This window comes from Babylonia areolata, chromosome 2, assembly GCF_041734735.1.
Source record: "Babylonia areolata isolate BAREFJ2019XMU chromosome 2, ASM4173473v1, whole genome shotgun sequence".
Lineage (NCBI taxonomy): Eukaryota > Metazoa > Mollusca > Gastropoda > Neogastropoda > Buccinidae > Babylonia > Babylonia areolata.
The window spans coordinates 71,723,205-71,748,807 of NC_134877.1; the positions used below are offsets into that span (position 1 = coordinate 71,723,205).

General features: G+C 51.9%; 1 protein-coding gene across 1 annotated transcript in view; it reads right to left on the reverse strand.

Moving 5' to 3' along the window:
- Positions 1-23,069, reverse strand: part of LOC143279576 (ecdysone receptor-like) — a 119,181-nt gene extending 96,112 nt beyond the window's left edge. Inside the window, exons 1-3 of the mRNA XM_076583660.1 lie at positions 22,932-23,069; positions 10,796-10,925; positions 1-311 (exon numbers count right to left, since the gene is read on the reverse strand). The exon at positions 1-311 is cut by the window's left edge and continues 7 nt beyond it. Coding sequence (XP_076439775.1) covers positions 1-78 — 78 coding nt within the window. The 5' untranslated portion in view covers positions 79-311; positions 10,796-10,925; positions 22,932-23,069. The remainder of the gene's footprint in view (positions 312-10,795; positions 10,926-22,931) is intronic.
- Between the last annotated feature and the right edge of the window lie 2,534 nt (positions 23,070-25,603).

Consider the following 25,603-nt stretch of genomic DNA (forward strand, 5'->3'; position numbering starts at 1 on the left):
CAGGGAGGGGGTGGTGCCGTTGTGGTAAGGTGTGGCTGCCTGCTGGTCGTGCATGACTGGTTCCCCTGTCCCCAACATCCACGGTCCCTGTCACATGCTTCACGTCCAACACCACGTCCCCAATCAACACACTGCGCATGTCCGCTGATCAGGTGTCTCACACTGACGTCCTGAATGGTGACTGGCACATTGCCCAAAGTAGGGGTAGGGATGGGGGGTGTTGAAGGTAATGTGCCAGTCAAGGTCGTTCTGGAACTGAGGACCACACGACGGACACTGGGACCACACCACGTGACAGCAAGTCTCCACACCTGTCCAGGACAGAAAACACGCCAAGATTAAAGCTGAGTAATACTGCAAACACACACACACACACACACACACACACACACACACACACACACACACACAAACATTCAAGCCAGCACACATACAAACAGCTCCAGATGTGTGTTAAGATGTGAGGGAGACCGGGGTCAGATAGGGATTCTGGTGGACATGGAGGCTGCCTGACACTGTTGACAGAGTGTGTTGAGGCCATGTCTTCTTTCCCTGGCACCATTCTGGACTGCACTGCCTCCATGTTTATAGGACTGATGTCACTATGTGCACTACCTCAGTGTTTATAGGACTGATGTCACTATGTGCACTACCTCCGTGTTTATAGGACTGATGTCACTATGTGCACTACCTCCGTGTTTATAGGACTGATGTCACTATGTGCACTACCTCCGTGTTTATAGAACTGATGTCACTATGTGCACTACCTCCGTGTTTATAGACTGATGTCACTATGTGCACTACCTCCATGTTGTTAGGACTGATGTCACTATGTGCACTACCTCCATGTTTATAGAACTGATGTCAATATGTGCACTACCTCCGTGTTTATAGGACTGATGTCACTATGTGCACTACCTCCATGTTTATAGGACTGATGTCACTATGTGCACTACCTCCATGTTTATAGAACTGATGTCAATATGTGCACTACCTCCGTGTTTATAGGACTGATACATGATGTCACTATGTGCACTACCTCCATGTTTATAGGACTGATGTCACTATGTGCACTACCTCCGTGTTTATAGGACTGATGTCACTATGTGCACTACCTCCGTGTTTATAGAACTGATGTCACTATGTGCACTACCTCCGTGTTTATAGACTGATGTCACTATGTGCACTACCTCCATGTTGTTAGGACTGATGTCACTATGTGCACTACCTCCGTGTTTATAGGACTGATGTCACTATGTGCACTACCTCCATGTTTATAGGACTGATGTCACTATGTGCACTACCTCCATGTTTATAGGACTGATGTCACTATGTGCACTACCTCCATGTTTATAGAACTGATGTCAATATGTGCACTACCTCCGTGTTTATAGGACTGATACATGATGTCACTATGTGCACTACCTCCATGTTTATAGGACTGATGTCACTATGTGCACTACCTCCGTGTTTATAGGACTGATGTCACTATGTGCACTACCTCAGTCTTTATAGGACTGATGTCACTATGTGCACTACCTCAGTCTTTATAGGACTGATGTCACTATGTGCACTACCTCAGTCTTTATAGGACTGATGTCACTATGTGCACAATGTCAGTGTGACGGAAGGATGACAGGCAGAAGCAATCACTGAGTGTCATCACCAAACCTGCATCACTCCAGTGTCATTACCAAACCTGCATTACTCCAGCGTCATCACCAAACCTGCATTATTCCAGCGCCATTACCAAACCTGTATTACTCCAGCGTCATCACCAAACCTGCATTATTCCAGCGCCATTACCAAACCTGCATTACTCCAGCGTCATCACCAAACCTGCATTATTCCAGCGCCATTACCAAACCTGCATTACTCCAGCGTCATCACCAAACCTACATTATTCCAGCGCCATTACCAAACCTGCATTACTCCAGCGTCATCACCAAACCTGCATTATTCCAGCGCCATTACCAAACCTGCATTACTCCAGCGTCATCACCAAACCTGCATTATTCCAGCGCCATTACCAAACCTGCATTACTCCAGCGTCATCACCAAACCTGCATTATTCCAGCGCCATTACCAAACCTGCATTACTCCAGCGTCATCACCAAACCTGCATTATTCCAGCGCCATTACCAAACCTGTATTACTCCAGCATCATTACCAAACCTGCATTACTCCAGCGCCATCACCAACCTGCATTACTCCAGCGTCATGACCAAACCTGCATTACTCCAGCGTCATCACCAACCTGCATTACTCCAGCGTCATGACCAAACCTGCATTACTCCAGCACCATCACCAACCTGCATTACTCCAGCGTCATGACCAAACCTGCATTACTCCAGCGCCATCACCAACCTGCATTACTCCAGCGTCATGACCAAACCTGCATTACTCCAGCGCCATCACCAACCTGCATTACTCCAGCGTCATGACCAAACCTGCATTACTCCAGCGCCATCACCAACCTGCATTACTCCAGCGTCATCAACAACCTGCATTACTCCAGCGCCATCACCAACCTGCATTACTCCAGTGTCATCAACAACCTGCATTACTCCAGCGCCATCACCAACCTGCATTACTCCAGCGTCATGACCAAACCTGCATTACTCCAGCGCCATCACCAACCTGCATTACTCCAGCGTCATCAACAACCTGCATTACTCCACTGGAGGCAGCACATGACTTTCCTTTTCCTGACCCACAGATGTGCCTGTGGCCCTCCTCCACCACACACACCTTTACCTGTGGCCCCCCACACCCCCACCACACACACCTTTACCTGTGGCCCCCCACACCCCCACCACACACACCTTTACCTGTGGACTGCCTCCCTCACACCCCCCACCACACACACCTTTACCTGTGGCCCCCCTCCCCCACACACCCCACCACACACACCTTTACCTGTGGCCCCCCACACACCCCACCACACACACCTTTACCTGTGGCCCCCCACACCCCCACCACACACACCTTTACCTGTGGCCCCCCTCCCCCACACCCCCACCACACACACCTTTACCTGTGGCCCCCCTCCCCCACACCCCCACCACACACACCTTTACCTGTGGCCCCCCACACCCCCACTACACACACCTTTACCTGTGACCCACCACCCCCACACCCCCACCACACACACCTTTACCTGTGGCCCCACCCCCCCCCCACCACACACACCTTTACGTGTGGCCCCCCTCCCCCACACCCCCCACCACACACACCTTTACCTGTGGCCCCCCACACCTCCACCACACACACCTTTACCTGTGGCCCCCCACACCCCCCAACACACACCTTTACCTGTGGCCCCCCACACCCCCACCACACACACCTTTACCTGTGGCCCCCCACACCTCCACCACACACACCTTTACCTGTGGCCCCCCACACCTCCACCACACACACCTTTACCTGTGGCCCCCCACACCTCCACCACACACACCTTTACCTGTGGCCCCCCTCCCCTACACCCCCCACCACACCCACCTTTACCTGTGGCCCCCCTCCCCCACACCCCCACCACACACACCTTTACCTGTGGCCCCCCACACATCCACCACACACACCTTTACCTGTGGCTCCCCTCCCCCACACCACCCACCACACACACCTTTACCTGTGGCTCCCCTCCCCCACACCCCAACCACACACACCTTTGCCTGTGGCTCCCCTCCCCCACACCACCCACCACACACACCTTTAGGTGTGGCCCCCCACACCCCCCACCACACACACCTTTACCTGTGGCCCCCTCCCCCACACCCCCCACCACACACACCTTTACCTGTGGCCCCCTCCCCCACACCCCCCACCACACACACCTTTACCTGTGGCCCCCTCCCCCACCCACCCCACCACACACACCTTTACCTGTGGCCCCCCACACCCCCACCACACACACCTTTACCTGTGGCTCCCCTCCCCCACACCCCCCCACCACACACACCTTTACCTGTGGCCCCCCACACCCCCCACCACACACACCTTTACCTGTGGCTCCCCTCCCCCACACCCCCCACCACACACACCTTTACATGTGGCCCCCCACCCCCCACCCCCCATCACACACACCTTTACCTGTGGCCCCCCACACCCCCACCACACACACCTTTACCTGTGGCTCCCCTCCCCAACACCCCCCACCACACACACCTTTACCTGTGGCCCCCCACACCCCCACCACACACACCTTTACCTGTGGCTCCCCTCCCCCACACCCCCCACCACACACACCTTTACCTGTGGCCCCCCACACCCCCACCACACACACCTTTACCTGTGGCTCCCCTCCCCCACACCCCCCACCACACACACCTTTACCTGTGGCCCCCCACACCCCCACCACACACACCTTTACGTGTGGCCCCCCTCCCCCACACCCCCCATCACACACACCTTTACCTGTGGCCCCCCACACCCCCACCACACACACCTTTACGTGTGGCCCCCCTCCCCCACACCCCCCATCACACACACCTTTACCTGTGGCTCCCCTCCCCCACACCCCCCATCACACACACCTTTACCTGTGGCTCCCCTCCCCCCACCCCCCACCACACACACCTTTACCTGTGGCCCCCCACACCCCCACCACACACACCTTTACCTGTGGCCCCCCACACCTCCACCACACACACCTTTACCTGTGGCCCCCCACACCTCCACCACACACACCTTTACCTGTGGCCCCCCACACCTCCACCACACACACCTTTACCTGTGGCCCCCCCTCCCCTACACCCCCCACCACACCCACCTTTACCTGTGGCCCCCCTCCCCCACACCCCCACCACACACACCTTTACCTGTGGCCCCCCACACATCCACCACACACACCTTTGCTTGTGGCTCCCCTCCCCCACACCACCCACCACACACACCTTTAGGTGTGGCCCCCCACACCCCCCACCACACACACCTTTACCTGTGGCCCCCTCCCCCACACCCCCCACCACACACACCTTTACCTGTGGCCCCACACACACCCCACCACACACACCTTTACCTGTGGCCCCGCACACCCCAACCACACACACCTTTACCTGTGGCTCCCCTCCCCCACACCCCCCACCACACACACCTTTACCTGTGGCCCCCCACACCCCCCACCACACACACCTTTACCTGTGGCTCCCCTCCCCCACACCCCCCACCACACACACCTTTACCTGTGGCTCCCCTCCCCCACACCCCCCACCACACACACCTTTACCTGTGGCCCCCCACACCCCCACCACACACACCTTTACCTGTGGCTCCCCTCCCCAACACCCCCCACCACACACACCTTTACCTGTGGCTCCCCTCCCCAACACCCCCCACCACACACACCTTTACCTGTGGCCCCCCACACCCCCACCACACACACCTTTACCTGTGGCCCCCCACACCCCCACCACACACACCTTTACCTGTGGCTCCCCTCCCCCACACCCCCCACCACACACACCTTTACCTGTGGCCCCCCTCCCCCACCACACACACCTTTACCTGTGGCCCCCCACACCCCCACCACACACACCTTTACCTGTGGCTCCCCTCCCCCACACCCCCCATCACACACACCTTTACCTGTGGCTCCCCTCCCCCCACCCCCCACCACACACACCTTTACCTGTGGCCCCCCACACCCCCCACCACACACACCTTTACCTGTGGCTCCCCTCCCCCCCACCCCCCACCACACACACCTTTACCTGTGGCCCCCCACACCCCCACCACACACACCTTTACCTGTGGCCCCCCACACCCCCCAACACACACCTTTACCTGTGGCCCCCCTCCTCCACACCCCCCACCACACACACCTTTACCTGTGGCCCCCCACACCCCCCACCACACCCACCTTTACCTGTGGCCCCCCTCCCCCACACCCCCCACCACACACACCTTTACCTGTGGCCCCCCACACCCCCACCACACACCCCTTTACCTGTGGCCCCCTCCCCCACACCCCCCACCACACACACCTTTACCTGTGGCCCCCCACCCCCCATCACACACACCTTTACCTGTGGCCCCCCACACCTCCACCACACACACCTTTACCTGTGGCCCCCCTCCCCTACACCCCCCACCACACCCACCTTTACCTGTGGCCCCCCTCCCCCACACCCCCACCACACACACCTTTACCTGTGGCCCCCCACACATCCACCACACACACCTTTGCCTGTGGCTCCCCTCCCCCACACCACCCACCACACACACCTTTAGGTGTGGCCCCCCACACCCCCCACCACACACACCTTTACCTGTGGCCCCCTCCCCCACACCCCCCACCACACACACCTTTACCTGTGGCCCCACACACACCCCACCACACACACCTTTACCTGTGGCCCCGCACACCCCAACCACACACACCTTTACCTGTGGCTCCCCTCCCCCACACCCCCCACCACACACACCTTTACCTGTGGCCCCCCACACCCTCACCACACACACCTTTACCTGTGGCTCCCCTCCCCCACACCCCCCACCACACACACCTTTACCTGTGGCTCCCCTCCCCCACACCCCCCACCACACACACCTTTACCTGTGGCCCCCCACACCCCCACCACACACACCTTTACCTGTGGCTCCCCTCCCCCACACCCCACACCACACACACCTTTACCTGTGGCCCCCCACCCCCCACCCCCAATCACACACACCTTTACCTGTGGCCCCCCACACCCCCACCACACACACCTTTACCTGTGGCCCCCCACACCCCCCAACACACACCTTTACCTGTGGCCCCCCTCCTCCACACCCCCCACCACACACACCTTTACCTGTGGCCCCCCACACCCCCCACCACACCCACCTTTACCTGTGGCCCCCCTCCCCCACACCCCCCACCACACACACCTTTACCTGTGGCCCCCCACACCCCCACCACACACCCCTTTACCTGTGGCCCCCTCCCCCACACCCCCCACCACACACACCTTTACCTGTGGCCCCCCACCCCCCACCAAACACACCTTTACCTGTGGCCCCCCACACCCCCCACCACACACACCTTTACCTGTGGCCCCCTCCCCCACACCCCCCACCACACACACCTTTGCCTGTGGCCCCCCACACACCCCACCACACACACCTTTACCTGTGGCTCCCCACACCCCCCACCACACACACCTTTACCTGTGGCCCCCCACACCCCCCACCACACACACCTTTACCTGTGGCCCCCTCCCCCACACCCCCACCACACACACCTTTACCTGTGGCCCCACACACCCCCCACCACACACACCTTTACCTGTGGCCCCCTCCCCCACACCCCCACCACACACACCTTTACCTGTGGCCCCCCACACCCCCACCACACACACCTTTACCTGTGGCCCCCCACACACCCCAACACACACCTTTACCTGTGGCTCCCCTCCTCCACACCCCCCACCACACACACCTTTACCTGTGGCCCCCCACACCCCCCACCACACCCACCTTTACCTGTGGCCCCCCTCCCCCACACCCCCCACCACACACACCTTTACCTGTGGCCCCCCACACCCCCACCACACACCCCTTTACCTGTGGCCCCCTCCCCCACACCCCCCACCACACACACCTTTACCTGTGGCCCCCCACCCCCCATCACACACACCTTTACCTGTGGCCCCCCACACCTCCACCACACACACCTTTACCTGTGGCCCCCCTCCCCTACACCCCCCACCACACCCACCTTTACCTGTGGCCCCCCTCCCCCACACCCCCACCACACACACCTTTACCTGTGGCCCCCCACACATCCACCACACACACCTTTGCCTGTGGCTCCCCTCCCCCACACCACCCACCACACACACCTTTAGGTGTGGCCCCCCACACCCCCCACCACACACACCTTTACCTGTGGCCCCCTCCCCCACACCCCCCACCACACACACCTTTACCTGTGGCCCCACACACACCCCACCACACACACCTTTACCTGTGGCCCCGCACACCCCAACCACACACACCTTTACCTGTGGCTCCCCTCCCCCACACCCCCCACCACACACACCTTTACCTGTGGCCCCCCACACCCTCACCACACACACCTTTACCTGTGGCTCCCCTCCCCCACACCCCCCACCACACACACCTTTACCTGTGGCTCCCCTCCCCCACACCCCCCACCACACACACCTTTACCTGTGGCCCCCCACACCCCCACCACACACACCTTTACCTGTGGCTCCCCTCCCCCACACCCCCCACCACAAACACCTTTACCTGTGGCCCCCCACACCCCCCACCACACACACCTTTACCTGTGGCTCCCCTCCCCCACACCCCACACCACACACACCTTTACCTGTGGCCCCCCACCCCCCACCCCCAATCACACACACCTTTACCTGTGGCCCCCCACACCCCCACCACACACACCTTTACCTGTGGCCCCCCACACCCCCCAACACACACCTTTACCTGTGGCCCCCCTCCTCCACACCCCCCACCACACACCACCTTTACCTGTGGCCCCCCACACCCCCCACCACACCCACCTTTACCTGTGGCCCCCTCCCCCACACCCCCCACCACACACACCTTTACCTGTGGCCCCCCCCCACACCCCCACCACACACCCCTTTACCTGTGGCCCCCTCCCCCACACCCCCACCACACACACCTTTACCTGTGGCCCCCCCCACCCCCCACCAAACACACCTTTACCTGTGGCCCCCCACACCCCCCCACCACACACACCTTTACCTGTGGCCCCCTCCCCCACACCCCCCACCACACACACCTTTACCTGTGGCCCCCCACACACCCACCACCACACACCTTTACCTGTGGCTCCCCCACACCCCCCACCCACACACACCTTTACCTGTGGCCCCCCACACCCCCCACCACACACACCTTTACCTGTGGCCCCCTCCCCCACACCCCCACCACACACACCTTTACCTGTGGCCCCACACACCCCCACCACACACACCTTTACCTGTGGCCCCCTCCCCCACACCCCCACCACACACACCTTTACCCTGTGGCCCCCCACACCCCACCACACACACCTTTACCTGTGGCCCCCACACCCCCACCACACACACCTACCTGTGGCCCCACCACCCCACACACCTTTACCTGTGGCCCCCCACCCCCCACCAAACACACCTTTACCTGTGGCCCCCCACACCCCCCACCACACACACCTTTACCTGTGGCCCCCTCCCCCACACCCCCCACCACACACACCTTTACCTGTGGCCCCCCACACACCCACCACACACACCTTTACCTGTGGCTCCCCACACCCCCCACCACACACACCTTTACCTGTGGCCCCCACACCCCCCACCACACACACCTTTACCTGTGGCCCCCTCCCCCACACCCCCACCACACACACCTTTACCTGTGGCCCCACACACCCCCCACCACACACACCTTTACCTGTGGCCCCCTCCCCCACACCCCCACCACACACACCTTTACCTGTGGCCCCCCACACCCCCACCACACACACCTTTACCTGTGGCCCCCCACACCCCCACCACACACACCTTTACCTGTGGCCCCCCACACACCCCAACACACACCTTTACCTGTGGCTCCCCTCCCCCACACCCCCCACCACACACACCTTTACCTGTGGCCCCACACACACCCCACCACACACACCTTTACCTGTGGCCCCCTCCCCCACACCCCCACCACACACACCTTTACCTGTGGCCCCCCACACCCCCACCACACACACCTTTACCTGTGGCCCCCCACACCCCCACCACACACACCTTTACCTGTGGCCCCCCACACACCCCAACACACACCTTTACCTGTGGCTCCCCTCCCCCACACCCCCCACCACACACACCTTTACCTGTGGCCCCACACACACCCCACCACACACACCTTTACCTGTGGCCCCCTCCCCCACACCCCCACCACACACACCTTTACCTGTGGCCCCCCACACCCCCACCACACACACCTTTACCTGTGGCCCCCCACACACCCCAACACACACCTTTACCTGTGGCCCCCCACACACCCCAACACACACCTTTACCTGTGGCTCCCCTCCCCCACACCCCTCAACACACACACCTTCACCTGTGGTGTTGGTAGGTGACAGATGGTTTGTGTGTGGTGTTGGTAGGTGACAGATGGTTTGTGTGTGGTGTTCGTAGGTGACAGATGGTTTGTGTGTGGTGTTCGTAGGTGACAGATGGTTTGTGTGTGGTGTTCGTAGGTGACAGATGGTTTGTGTGTGGTGTTCGTAGGTGACAGATGGTTTGTGTGTGGTGTTCGTAGGTGACAGATGGTTTGTGTGTGGTTTGATGGGTGGTGGGTGCTTTGTGTGTGGTTTGATGGGTGGTGGGTGCTTTGTGTGTGGTTTGATGGGTGGTGAGTCAATGGTGGTTTGTGTGTGGTTTGTGTGGGGTGGTGAGTGGTTTGGTGGGTGGTGAGTGGTGGGTGGTTTGTGTGTGGTGATTGGTGTGTGGTTTGGTTGGTGGTGGGTGGTTTGTGTTTGGTGTTGGTTTGTGATGGGTGGTTTGTGTGGTGTTGGTGGGTGGTTTGTGTGTGGTGTTGGTTTGTGATGGGTGGTTTGTGTGTGGTGTTGGGTGGTGATGGGTGGTTTGTGTGGTGTTGGTGGGTGATGGGTGGTTTGCATGTGGTGTTGGTGGGTGGTGGTGATGGGTGGTTTATGTGTGGTGTTATATTCCTGACTTTTTCACCTAGCGCAGAGCCACACCCCAGCTTGCCAGAGCCCTGTGCCACCACATCAATACAGCACGGAGCCGGCAGGGTGGAGCACAAAAAAGCTGCACACCTGTTCCCTGGCGCTGTGAAGCCTCAGCCAGTCACCACCTGCCTGCTGCCCATTGATCTCTTCCTGCCGGATTCCTTACAGCTTCACCTTGCTTTGGCAGGGTCGGTTCTACCTCATGGTTATCTGCCACCTGCCATCGAAAAAAGGAAGGTGGGAGTGTAAGAGTGGCGTGGTGGGGGGGGGGGGGAGAGAGACAGACACAGAGAGAGATGCATTGAGGCAGAAAGTGTATCTTTATACACACACACAAACACACACACACACATATATATATATATATATATATATATACACATGTGTGTGTGTGTGAGTGTGTGTGTGCACGCCTGTTTCCAGAGGTTACGGAGAAGAGGAGAGAAAGATGGTAGGGGGGTCTCCTATTCTCAAATGTAGGGCCATGCATATTCTGAAATCCACTGGTCTCTTCCTGTATCCACTAATCATTGTGTGCCAACTTCTAGCCCCATCCCCTATTTCCCCCCAGCCAGACATTGGAGAGAGAGAGAGAGGGGGGACACTGTGGAAGGGAGAGGGAGACACTGTGGAAGGGAGAGGGGGACACTGTGGAAGGGAGAGGGGGACACTGTGGAGAGAGGGGGAAACTGTGGAAGGGAGAGGGGGACACTGAAAGGGAGAGGGAGACACTGTGGAAGGGAGAGGGGGACACTGTGGAGGAGAGAGGGGGACACTGGAAGGGAGAGGGAGACACTGTGGAGAGAGGGGGGGACACTGTGGAAGGGAGAGGGAGACACTGTGGAGAGAGGGGGACACTGTGGAAGGGAGAGGGGGACACTGTGGAGGGGAGAGGGGGACACTGTGGAAGGGAGAGGGGGACACTGTGGAGAGAGGGGGACACTGAAAGGGAGAGGGAGACACTGTGGAGGGGAGAGGGACACTGTGGAAGGGAGAGAGGGGGACACTGTGGAAGGGAGAGGGGGACACTGTGGAGGGGAGAGGGGGACACTGTGGAAGGGAGAGGGGGACACTGTGGAGGGGAGAGGGGGACACTGTGGAAGGGAGAGGGGGACACTGTGGAAGGGAGAGGGGGACACTGAAAGGGAGAGGGAGACACTGTGGAGGGGAGAGGGACACTGTGGAAGGGAGAGAGGGGGACACTGTGGAAGGGAGAGGGGGACACTGTGGAAGGGAGAGGGAGACACTGTGGAGGGGAGAGGGACACTGTGGAAGGGAGAGGGGGACACTGTGGAGAGAGGGGGACACTGTGGAAGGGAGAGAGGGGGACACTGTGGAAGAGAGAGGGAGACACTGTGGAAGGGAGAGAGGGGGACACTGTGGAAGGGAGAGGGGGACACTGTGGAAGAGAGAGGGGGACACTGTGGAGGAGAGAGGGGGGGACACTGTGGAGGAGAGAGAGGGGGACACTGTGGAGGAGAGAGAGGGGGACACTGTGGAAGAGAGAGGGGGACACTGTGGAGGAGAGAGGGGGGGACACTGTGGAGGAGAGAGAGGGGGACACTGTGGAGGGGAGAGGGGGACACTGTGGAAGGGAGGGGGGACACTGTGGAAGGGGACACTGTGGAGGAGAGAGGGGGGACACTGTGGAAGGGAGGGGGGACACTGTGGAAGGGGAGAGGGGGACACTGTGGAAGGGAGATGGGGACACTGTGGAGGAGAGAGGGGGGGACACTGTGGAGGAGAGAGGGGGGGACACTGTGGAAGGGGACACTGTGGAGGAGAGAGGGGGGGACACTGTGGAGGAGAGAGGGGGGGACACTGTGGAGGAGAGAGGGGGGGACACTGTGGAGGAGAGAGGGGGGGACACTGTGGAGGAGAGAGGGGGGGACACTGTGGAAGGGGACACTGTGGAGGAGAGAGGGGGGGACACTGTGGAGGAGAGAGGGGGGGACACTGTGGAAGGGGAGAGGGGGACACTGTGGAAGGGGAGAGGGGGACACTGTGGAAGGGAGATGGGGACACTGTGGAGGAGAGAGGGGGGGACACTGTGGAGGAGAGAGGGGGGGACACTGTGGAAGGGGACACTGTGGAGGAGAGAGGGGGGGACACTGTGGAAGGGGACACTGTGGAGGAGAGAGGGGGGGACACTGTGGAGGGGAGAGTAGGGGTAGAGAAGTGTCAGGCAGATTGAAAAATGGACAGAGGGGAGGAAAAAGAAAGAAGGAAGGAAAGAAACAATGACAAGAGACAGTCCATTGTCACTGTAACTGTTCAGTGTGTGTTTGTGTGTGTACATGTATGCGTGTGTGCACGCACGAGCATGCTAGTATGCACATATGTTTACACATGTGTTGATGCGTATTTTGTGGGGTAAGCGCTCCATAAAGGAGCATTTTTATGATGCCTGTTTGGAGCATTTTTATGATGCCTGTTTGGCAGAGATAGGCCCCATGCCTGCCACATTCACTGACATCAGTGTGTATTGACAGGTACAAACAAATATCATGTCAGTGTCTGTAAAACTGTTTGGTCTGATACATTCATTGACATCAGTGTGTATTGACAGGTACAAACAAATATCATGTCAGTATCTGTAAAACTGTTTGGTCTGATACATTCACTGACATCAGTGTGTATTGACAGGTACAAACAATTATAATGTCAGTATTTGTAAAATTGTTTCGTCTGATACATTCACTTACATCAGTGTGTATTGACAGGTACAAATGAAAATCATGTCAGTGTCTGTAAAACTGTTTGGTCTGATACATTCATTGACATCAGTGTGTACTGACAGGTACAAACAAATATCATGTCAGTGTCTGTAAAATTGTTTGGTCTGATACATTCACTGACATCAGTGTGTATTGACAGGTACAAACAAATATCATGTCAGTATTTGTAAAATTGTTTGGTCTGATACATTCACTGACATCAGTGTGTATTGACAGGTACAAACAAATATAATGTCAGTATCTGTAAAATTGTTTGGTCTGATACATTCACTGACATCAGTGTGTATTGACAGGTACAAACAAATATCATGTCAGTATTTGTAAAATTGTTTAGTCTGATACATTCATTGACATCAGTGTGTTTTGACAGGTACAAACAAATATCATGTCAGTATCTGTAAAATTGTTTGATCTGATACATTCATTGACATCAGTGTGTATTGACAGGTACAAACAATTATAATGTCAGTATCTGTAAAATTGTTTGGTCTGATACATTCACTGACATCAGTGTGTATTGACAGGTACAAACAATTATAATGTCAGTATCTGTAAAATTGTTTGGTCTGATACATTCACTGACATCAGTGTGTATTGACAGGTACAAACAATTATAATGTCAGTATCTGTAAAATTGTTTGGTCTGATACATTCATTGACATCAGTGTGTATTGACAGGTACAAACAATTATAATGTCAGTATCTGTAAAATTGTTTGGTCTGATACATTCACTGACATCAGTGTGTATTGACAGGTACAAACAAATATGTCAGTGTCTGTAAAACTGTTTGGTCTGATACATTCACTGACATCAGTGTGTATTGACAGGTACAAACAATTATAATGTCAGTATCTGTAAAATTGTTTGGTCTGATACATTCATTGACATCAGTGTGTATTGACAGGTACAAACAATTATAATGTCAGTATCTGTAAAATTGTTTGGTCTGATACATTCACTGACATCAGTGTGTATTGACAGGTACAAACAAATATTATGTCAGTATCTGTAAAATTGTTTGATCTGATACATTCATTGACATCAGTGTGTATTGACAGGTACAAACAATTATAATGTCAGTATCTGTAAAATTGTTTGGTCTGATACATTCACTGACATCAGTGTGTATTGACAGGTACAAACAAATATCATGTCAGTATCTGTAAAATTGTTTGGTCTGATACATTCACTGACATCAGTCTGTATTGACAGGTACAAACAATTATAATGTCAGTGTCTGTAAAATTGTTTGGTCTGATACATTCACTGACATCAGTGTGTATTGACAGGTACAAACAATTATAATGTCAGTGTCTGTAAAATTGTTTGGTCTGATACATTCACTGACATCAGTGTGTATTGACAGGTACAAACAAATATCATGTCAGTATCTGTAAAATTGTTTGGTCTGATACATTCACTGACATCAGTGTGTACTGACAGGTACAAAAAAATATAATGTTAGTATCTGTAAAATTGTTTGGTCTGATACATTCACTGACATCAGTGTGTACTGACAGGTACAAACAAATATCATGTCAGTATCTGTAAAATTGTTTGGTCTGATACATTCACTGACATCAGAGTGTATTGACAGGTACAAACAAATATCATGTCAGTGTCTGTAAAATTGTTTGGTCTGATACATTCATTGACATCAGTGTGTATTGACAGGTACAAACAAATATCATGTCAGTGTCTGTAAAATTGTTTGGTCTGATACATTCATTGACATCAGTGTGTATTGACAGGTACAAACAATTATAATGTCAGTATCTGTAAAATTGTTTGAAACAAATATAATGTCAGTATTTGTAAAATTGTTTGGTCTGATACATTCACTGACATCAGTGTGTATTGACAGGTACAAACAAATATCATGTCAGTACCTGTAAAATTGTTTGGTCTGATACATTCAGACATCAGTGTGTATTGACAGGTACAAACAAATATCATGTCACTATCTGTAAAATTGTTTGGTCTGATACATTCACTGACATCAGTGTGTATTGACAGGTACAAACAAATATCATGTCAGTATTTGTAAAATTGTTTAGTCTGATACATTCATTGACATCAGTGTGTTTTGACAGGTACAAACAAATATCATGTCAGTATCTGTAAAATTGTTTGATCTGATACATTCATTGACATCAGTGTGTATTGACAGGTACAAACAATTATAATGTCAGTATCTGTAAAATTGTTTGGTCTGATACATTCACTGACATCAGTGTGTATTGACAGGTACAAACAATTATAATGTCAGTATCTGTAAAATTGTTTGGTCTGATACATTCACTGACATCAGTGTGTATTGACAGGTACAAACAATTATAATGTCAGTATCTGTAAAATTGTTTGGTCTGATACATTCATTGACATCAGTGTGTATTGACAGGTACAAACAATTATAATGTCAGTATCTGTAAAATTGTTTGGTCTGATACATTCACTGACATCAGTGTGTATTGACAGGTACAAACAAATATCATGTCAGTATCTGTAAAATTGTTTGATCTGATACATTCATTGACATCAGTGTGTATTGACAGGTACAAACAATTATAATGTCAGTATCTGTAAAATTGTTTGGTCTGATACATTCACTGACATCAGTGTGTATTGACAGGTACAAACAAATATCATGTCAGTATCTGTAAAATTGTTTGGTCTGATACATTCACTGACATCAGTCTGTATTGACAGGTACAAACAATTATAATGTCAGTGTCTGTAAAATTGTTTGGTCTGATACATTCACTGACATCAGTGTGTATTGACAGGTACAAACAATTATAATGTCAGTGTCTGTAAAATTGTTTGGTCTGATACATTCACTGACATCAGTGTGTATTGACAGGTACAAACAAATATCATGTCAGTATCTGTAAAATTGTTTGGTCTGATACATTCACTGACATCAATGTGTACTGACAGGTACAAAAAAATATAATGTTAGTATCTGTAAAATTGTTTGGTCTGATACATTCACTGACATCAGTGTGTACTGACAGGTACAAACAAATATCATGTCAGTATCTGTAAAATTGTTTGGTCTGATACATTCACTGACATCAGAGTGTATTGACAGGTACAAACAAATATCATGTCAGTGTCTGTAAAATTGTTTGGTCTGATACATTCATTGACATCAGTGTGTATTGACAGGTACAAACAAATATCATGTCAGTAAAATTGTTTGGTCTGATACATTCATTGACATCAGTGTGTATTGACAGGTACAAACAATTATAATGTCAGTATCTGTAAAATTGTTTGAAACAAATATAATGTCAGTATTTGTAAAATTGTTTGGTCTGATACATTCACTGACATCAGTGTGTATTGACAGGTACAAACAAATATCATGTCAGTACCTGTAAAATTGTTTGGTCTGATACATTCAGACATCAGTGTGTATTGACAGGTACAAACAAATATCATGTCAGTGTCTGTAAAACTGTTTGGTCTGATACATTCACTGACATCAGTGTGTATTGACAGGTACAAACAAATATCATGTCAGTATCTGTAAAACTGTTTGGTCTGATACATTCATTGACATCAGTGTGTATTGACAGGTACAAACAAATATCATGTCAGTATCTGTAAAATTGTTTGGTCTGATACATTCACTGACATAGTGTGTATTGACAGGTACAAACAAATATCATGTCAGTATCTGTAAAACTGTTTGGTCTGATACATTCACTGACATCAGTGTGTATTGACAGGTACAAACAAATATCATGTCAGTATCTGTAAAACTGTTTTGTCTGATACATTCACTGACATCAGTGTGTATTGACAGGTACAAACAATTATAATGTCAGTATCTGTAAAATTGTTTGGTCTGATACATTCACTGACATCAGTGTGTATTGACAGGTACAAACAAATATCATGTCAGTATCTGTAAAATTGTTTGGTCTGATACATTCACTGACATCAGTGTGTATTGACAGGTACAAACAAATATCATGTCAGTGTCTGTAAAATTGTTTGGTCTGATACATTCACTGACATCAGTGTGTACTGACAGGTACAAACAAATATCATGTCAGTATCTGTAAAACTGTTTGGTCTGATACATTCATTGACATCAGTGTGTATTGACAGGTACAAACAAATATGTCAGTATCTGTAAAACTGTTTGGTCTGATACATTCACTGACATCAGTGTGTATTGACAGGTACAAACAAATATCATGTCAGTGTCTGTAAAATTGTTTGGTCTGATACATTCACTGACATCAGTGTGTATTGACAGGTACAAACAAATTTCATGTCAGTGTCTGTAAAACTGTTTGGTCTGATACATTCACTGACATCAGTGTGTATTGACAGGTACAAACAAATATGTCAGTGTCTGTAAAACTGTTTGGTCTGATACATTCACTGACATCAGTGTGTATTGACAGGTACAAACAAATATGTCAGTGTCTGTAAAACTGTTTGGTCTGATACATTCACTGACATCAGTGTGTATTGACAGGTACAAACAAATATGTCAGTGTCTGTAAAACTGTTTGGTCTGATACATTCACTGACATCAGTGTGTATTGACAGGTACAAACAAATATGTCAGTGTCTGTAAAACTGTTTGGTCTGATACATTCACTGAGTGCAGACAGCAGGGGGAAACACACTGTGTATGGTCATACTGTTTGAAACACACTGTGTATGGTCATACTGTCTGAAACACACTGTGTATGGTCATACTGTTTGAAACACACTGTGTATGGTCATACTGTTTGAAACACACTGTGTATGGTCATACTGTTTGAAACACACTGTGTATGGTCATACTGTTTGATGGGCATGAAATGAAATACACATCTCATGCAAACACAGGGAAACATCTGGAAGAAGAAGAAGAGAGTATTTTGTAAGAAATGTTTGTATGCATATATTTGTAATGTATAAATTTGATACATTTATTCTTTGAATATGCCTGCATTTGTATATTGCATGTTTACTAATTTTCCATGTTTATGAGGGCTGTCAATAAAAAGATAATAAAGATCTCTTGTCATTGCTTCAATGTCATTTCAGATCTCTTAAATCTGCTTTCATGTAATTTCTGGAACAGCAACCCAGTCCTTTCCTGACATTTTAAGCAAGTATGTCCGTTCCAGGTCTCTCCACTCTTGCTGATGACAGAATCTTTTGTGTTCCAGGTCTCTCCACTCATGCTGATGACAGAATCTTTTGTGTTCCAGGTCTCTCCACTCATGCTGATGTCAGAATCTTTTGTGTTCCAGGTCTCTCCACTCATGCTGATGACAGAATCCTTTGTGTTCCAGGTCTCTCCACTCATGCTGATGACAGAATCTTTTGTGTTCCAGGTCTCTCCCCTCATGCTGATGTCAGAATCTTTTGTGTTCCAGGTCTCTCCACTCATGCTGATGACAGAATCCTTTGTGTTCCAGGTCTCTCCACTCATGCTGATGACAGAATCTTTTGTGTTCCAGGTCTCTCCACTCATGCTGATGACAGAATCCTTTGTGTTCCAGGTCTCTCCACTCATGCTGATGACAGAATCTAATGGCAATAAACGAAACAGACAGCAGTGGACAGACAGCCCTGTGGACAGACAGCAGTGGACAGACAGCCCTGTGGACAGACAGCAGTGAACAGACAGCCCAGTGGACAGACATCAGTGAACAGACAGCCCTGTGAACAGACAGCTCTGTGAACAGTTCTGTGGACAGACATCAGTGAACAGACAGCCCTGTGAACAGACAGCTCTATGAACAGACAGTTATGTGGACAGAGATCAGTGAACAGACAGCCCTGTGAACAGACAGCCCAGTGAACAGACATCAGTGAACAGACAGCCCTGTGAACAGACAGCTCTGTGGACAGACATCAGTGAACAGATAGCCCTGTGAACAGACAGTTCTGTGGACAGACATCAGTGAACAGACAGCCCTGTGAACAGACAGCTATGTGAACAGTTCTGTGGACAGACATCAGTGAACAGACAGCCCTGTGAACAGACAGTTCTGTGGACAGACATCAGTGAACAGACAGCCCTGTGAACAGACAGCTCTATGAACAGACAGTTCTGTGGACAGACATCAGTGAACAGACAGCTCTGTGAACAGTTCTGTGGACAGAAATCAGTGAACAGACAGCCCAATGGACAGACAGCAGTGGTCAGACAGCAGTGGACAGACAGCAGTGAACAGACAGCCCAATGGACAGACAGCCCAATGGACAGACAACAGTGAACAGACAGCCCAATGGACAGACAGCAGTGGACAGTCAGCCCAATGGACAGACAGCAGTGGTCACATAGCAGTGGACAGACAGCCCAGTGGTCAGACAGCAGTGGTCAGACAGCCCAGTGGACAAACCCAGTGGTCAGATAGCAGTGGTCAGACAGCCCAGTGGACAAACAACCCAGTGGTCAGACAGCAGTGGTCACATAGCAGTGGACAGATAGCCCAATGGACAGACAGCAGTGGTCACATAGCAGTGGACAGACAGCCCAATGGACAGATAGCAGTGGTCACATAGCAGTGGACAGACAGCCGAATGGACAGACAGCAGTGGTCACATAGCAGTGGACAGACAGCCCAATGGACAGACAGCAGTGGTCAGAGAGCAGTGGTCACATAGTGGACAGACAGCAGTGGTCAGACAGCAGTGGTCACATAGCAGTGGACAGACAGCCCAGTGGACAGACAGAAGTGGTCAGACAACCCAGTGGCAAGACAGCAGTGGTCAGACAGCCCAGTGGTCAGACAGCCCAGTGGACAGACAGCAGTGGTCACATAGCAGTGGACAGACAGCCCAGTGGACAGACAGCAGTGGTCAGACAGCAGTGGTCAGACAGCAGTGGTCAGACAGCAGTGGTCAGACAGCCCAGTGGTCAGACAGCAGTGGTCAGACAGCCCAGTGGTCAGACAGCAGTGGTCAGACAGCCCAGTGGTCAGACAGCAGTGGTCAGACAGCCCAGTGGTCAGACAGCCCAGTGGTCAGACAACCCAGTGGTCAGACAGCAGTGGTCAGACAACCCAGTGGTCAGACAGCCCAGTGGTCAGACAACCCAGTGGTCAGACAGCAGTGGTCAGACAACCCAGTGGTCAGACAGCAGTGGTCAGACAGCCCAGTGGTCAGACAGCAGTGGTCAGACAGCAGTGGTCAGACAGCCCAGTGGTCAGACAGCAGTGGTCAGACAGCAGTGGTCAGACAGCAGTGGTCAGACAGCCCAGTGGTCAGACAGCAGTGGTCAGACAGCAGTGGTCAGACAGCAGTGGTCAGACAGCCCAGTGGTCAGACAGACAGCCCAGTGGTCAGACAGCAGTGGTCAGACAGCAGTGGTCAGACAGCAGTGGTCAGACAGCCCAGTGGTCAGACAGCAGTGGTCAGACAGCAGTGGTCAGACAGCCCAGTGGTCAGACAGCAGTGGTCAGACAGCAGTGGTCAGACAGCAGTGGTCAGACAACCCAGTGGTCAGACAGCAGTGGTCAGACAGCAGTGGTCAGACAACCCAGTGGTCAGACAACCCAGTGGTCAGACAGCAGTGGTCAGACAGCCCAGTGGTCAGACAGCCCAGTGGTCAGACAGCAGTGGTCAGACAGCAGTGGTCAGACAGCAGTGGTCAGACAACCCAGTGGTCAGACAGCAGTGGTCAGACAGCAGTGGTCAGACAACCCAGTGGTCAGACAGCAGTGGTCAGACAACCCAGTGGTCAGACAGCAGTGGTCAGACAGCAGTGGTCAGACAGCCCAGTGGTCAGACAGCAGTGGTCAGACAGCAGTGGTCAGACAACCCAGTGGTCAGACAGCAGTGGTCAGACAACCCAGTGGTCAGACAGCAGTGGTCAGACAGCAGTGGTCAGACAGCCCAGTGGTCAGACAGCAGTGGTCAGACAGCAGTGGTCAGACAGCCCAGTGGTCAGACAGCAGTGGTCAGACAGCAGTGGTCAGACAGCAGTGAGTGGTCAGACAGCAGTGGTCAGACAGCAGTGGTCAGACAGCAGTGGTCAGACAGCAGTGGTCAGACAACCCAGTGGTCAGACAGCCCAGTGGTCAGACAGCAGTGGTCAGACAGACAGCCCAGTGGTCAGACAGCCCAGTGGTCAGACAGCAGTGGTCAGACAGCAGTGGTCACATAGCAGTGGTCAGACAGCCCAGTGGACAGACAGCAGTGGTCACATAGCAGTGGACAGACAGCCCAGTGGACAGACAGCAGTGGTCACATAGCAGTGGACAGACAGCCCAGTGGACAGACAGCAGTGGTCACATAGCAGTGGACAGACAGCCCAGTGGACAGACAGCCCAGTGGTCAGACAGCAGTGGTCAGACAGCCCAGTGGACAGACAGCGCAGTGGACAGACAGCGCAGTGGTCAGACAGCCCAGAGGACAGACAGCGCAGTGGACAGCCCAGTGGACAGACAGCAGTGGACAGACAGCAGCGGTCAGACAACCCAGTGGACAGACAGCCCAGTGGACAGACAGCCCAGTTGACAGACAGCAGTGGACAGACAGCACAGTGGACAGACAGCACAATGGACAGACAGCCCAGTGGACAGACAGCCCAGTGGACAGACAGCAGTGGTCAGACAACCCAATGGACAGATAGCCCAGTGGACAGACAGCAGTGGACAGACAGCCCAGTGGTCAGACAATCCAGTGGACAGACAGCCCAGTGGACACACAGCAGTGGTCAGGCAACCCAATGGACAGATAGCCCAGTGGACAGACAGCCCAGTGGTCAGACAATCCAGTGGACAGACAGGAGTGGACAGACAGCTGTGGACAGATAGCCCAGTGGACAGACAGCGGTGGACAGACAGCCCAGTGGACAGACAGCGGTGGACAGAAAGCCCTATAGGCAGGCAGCAGTGGTCAGACAGCAGTGGACAGACAGCCAAGTGGACAGCAATCGACAGACAGCCTTGTGGACAGACAGCTCAAAGCCAGGCACCAATAGCTGCCACATTGTGCTTACAGAGGAACGTGTCCAATCTGAATACATGTATGCCTTCAGCAACCCCCTCCGCCATGTTCGGCCTGGCCAAACCAGCAGACATGCTGTTGGTGAGTGTAACATGCCGCCTCTCTGCTGGCTACCTACACCTATACAGCCTGGGCTGCCACACATTCTTCTGTGTTACTTTTCCATGCACATCCACTGCTGTCGAAGGCCTGGGCACGGCAACACACGGCCTGCCATCGTCTCAGTCTCTCAAGGTCTTTGTGGAGTTTCCACTCCACAGTTCCTTTGACAGCGGTGGAAATCTGTCCCTCCCACCCACCTATTTCCATCATCCTTTTCAACAAGGAATCTATTTCGTCTAGTGTTTACTTCCATTTCAAATCGCGAGAGCTGGCGAGGGCGTAGGCTGCGTTCTGAAAGGAACACGCTAAACAAAAACAAACGTGTTTCCGAGCATGTGGTCAGGCCAGGACATACGACGTTATAAACTGTTTTCAAGTAGCGACATGTCCAAATTAAAGCCTCACCTTGATCCACAATCGCTTCTTGGAAGTTCTGCTTTTGTCCCTTCCGAAATAGGCTGGGCGTGATGACAGTAAGTCCAGTTTACAAGCGGCTTCTTTTTCACTGTCTTTCACACACGAACAAGCAGAAACAGCTATGGCGGTGCGGCCTTTTTCCCAATCTGGCCCGGCCTTGACCCCATGGCCCGACCTTCGCTTCTCTGCGCGCTGCGCGCTCTGCTGAAAAGTAGCGACGTGAACACTAAGAGGCACATGCCGCTCGGTCAATTCTTCCCCGGGCAGTAGATTTATACATTTTCAGTTTACCCCAACATTCAATAATGACATATCGGAATAGGTACGGGAAAGGAAAGGAGGATACAAACCCGAAAGCTAACCCCATACGATGGAAGTTTAATGACAGGAGAGGGGTTGTGCTAAACACATTAAGGGATGGAGTCGGAAATAGCGTTGGCTCCGTTGGCAGCAGTCGATACTGAAAGGGCTGTGGTTGGCTCCTGTTCGTCAGTGGAGGTGGGAGGGCGTTGGGGGACGGGGGGCGGGGGGTGGGGTGGTGGCCCGTTCTCAAGGCCACGCGCACTGGATCAATACCAACCAGCCGTGCTGTGGCTGTGTGTTGGGGCAAAAACTCCCCTGAGACAAAAACTCCCTGGGGAAAAAATATTTCCTTGTTTCCCCCTTCATCGGTTGCACAGACTTCAGTTTTGGTTGGGAATTTAAAAACCGAAATGACAATGTGCGTTTCAGCAGCCGCTGTGAGTGTGTAGCTAGTGGTGCTGCTGTTTGTGTTGTCATGAGGAGAAGGAAGAACGGGAGGCTGGTAGTTGTTCGCGCTGTCATGATGATGATGATGATAAGGAGGAGGAGGATGGTAATGGTGGTAATGGTGATGAGAAGGAGGATGGTGGTGCTGCTGTTCGCGTTGCCATTATGGCGATGATGGTGGTGGTGGTAATGATGATGATGAGGAGGAGAATGGTGGTGGTGCTGTTCGCGTTGTCATGATGACGATGATGATGATGGTGGTAATGAGGAGGAGGAGAAAGACGATGGTGGTGCTGTTGTTCGCATTGTCATGATGACGATGATGATGATGGTGGTAATGATGATGATGATGAGGAGGATGGTGGTGCTGTTGTTCGCGTTGTCATGATGACGATGATGATGATGGTGGTAATGATGATGACGATGAGGATGGTGGTGCTGCTGTTCGCAGTCATGATGACGATGATAATGATGGTGGAAATGGTGGTAATGAGGAGGAGGAGAAAGAGGATGGTGGTGCTGTTGTTCGCATTGTCATGATGACGTTGATGATGATGGTGGTAATGATGATGATGAGGAGGAGGATGGTGGTGGTGCTGCTGCTGCTGTTTGCGTTGTCGTGATGACGATGATGTTGATGATGATTGATTGATTGATTGACATAGATACTTATGTAGCGCCTATCCTCGGTCAGAGACCAAGCTCTAAGTGCTTTACAAACACGGGGTCGTTTACATAACAGGCTGCCTACCTGGGTAGAGCTGACTGACGGCTGCCATTGGGCGATCATCATTCGTTTCCTGTCACAGTGTCAATCAGATTTCAGGCACGCACACGTACACACTCAGACAAACAACGGGACTGAACGGGACTGACAGTGTTCCCATCGGCTGAGCCCTGTGTCGGTATAGCAGTGCAGACCTGACGGGACTGACGGTGTTCCCATCTCAGTCTTGTGTCAGTATTCCATTACAGACCTGACAGGACTGACAGTGTTCCTATCTCAGTCCTGTGTCGGTATAGCAGTACAGACCTGACGGGACTGACGGTGTTCCCATCTCAGTCATGTGTCAGTATTCCATTACAGACCTGACAGGACTGACAGTGTTCCTATCTCAGTCCTGTGTCGGTATACCAGAACAGACCTGACAGGACTGAATAAAGTCGACTCCTTGTTCACAGTGTCAGTACTATGAGGTGTAATAATCATCCTTCTTATAATCGGTGTACGTGCGTGCGTGCGTGAGTGTGTGTGTGTGTGTGTGTGTGTGTGTGTGTGTGTGTGTGTGTGTGTGTGTGTGTGTGTGTGTGTGTCAGTGTCTGTGTGTTTGAACTCAGAACTCATCAGAATCGAAACGAAACGAATTTTTATTTCACGAGGGTGGTGGAGTAAGCACAGCTGCTCAGTTTTTACATCCAGCCCTCAAGGGCAAAGAAGAAACAAAAGGGGGTGGAGGGGGGGAAGCAAAGGCAAAACACACACACAAACACACACACACACACACACACACACACACAATTACATTATGAAAATAAAAGGCATAAATGAAAGCATATATGTTACCTAATCAGGCGCGACACGACACACTACCATTGAAAAGATCAAATCAGTAAGGGAAAAAATGCAGAGGAAGTATGGACACTAAAAACTAAACACAGCAAACACAAAAACAAGAGAGGCAAGGCCTTCAAGACTCACTTGTGATACACTTTAAAAAAAAAAAATCTAATCGTAAAAATGTGTTCTGACGGCAGATTCAAACCCCGCGTATTCGGGTGAGAAGAAACTGTCTTACCCAATACACTATCGTGGCTCCTTAACTGACGTTCAAAAATTTAATATTTAAACGTGCTTTTTTAAAGGGCGATAAATCGATTGCGGTATTCGCAGTGAGAACGCTGTTTAAATC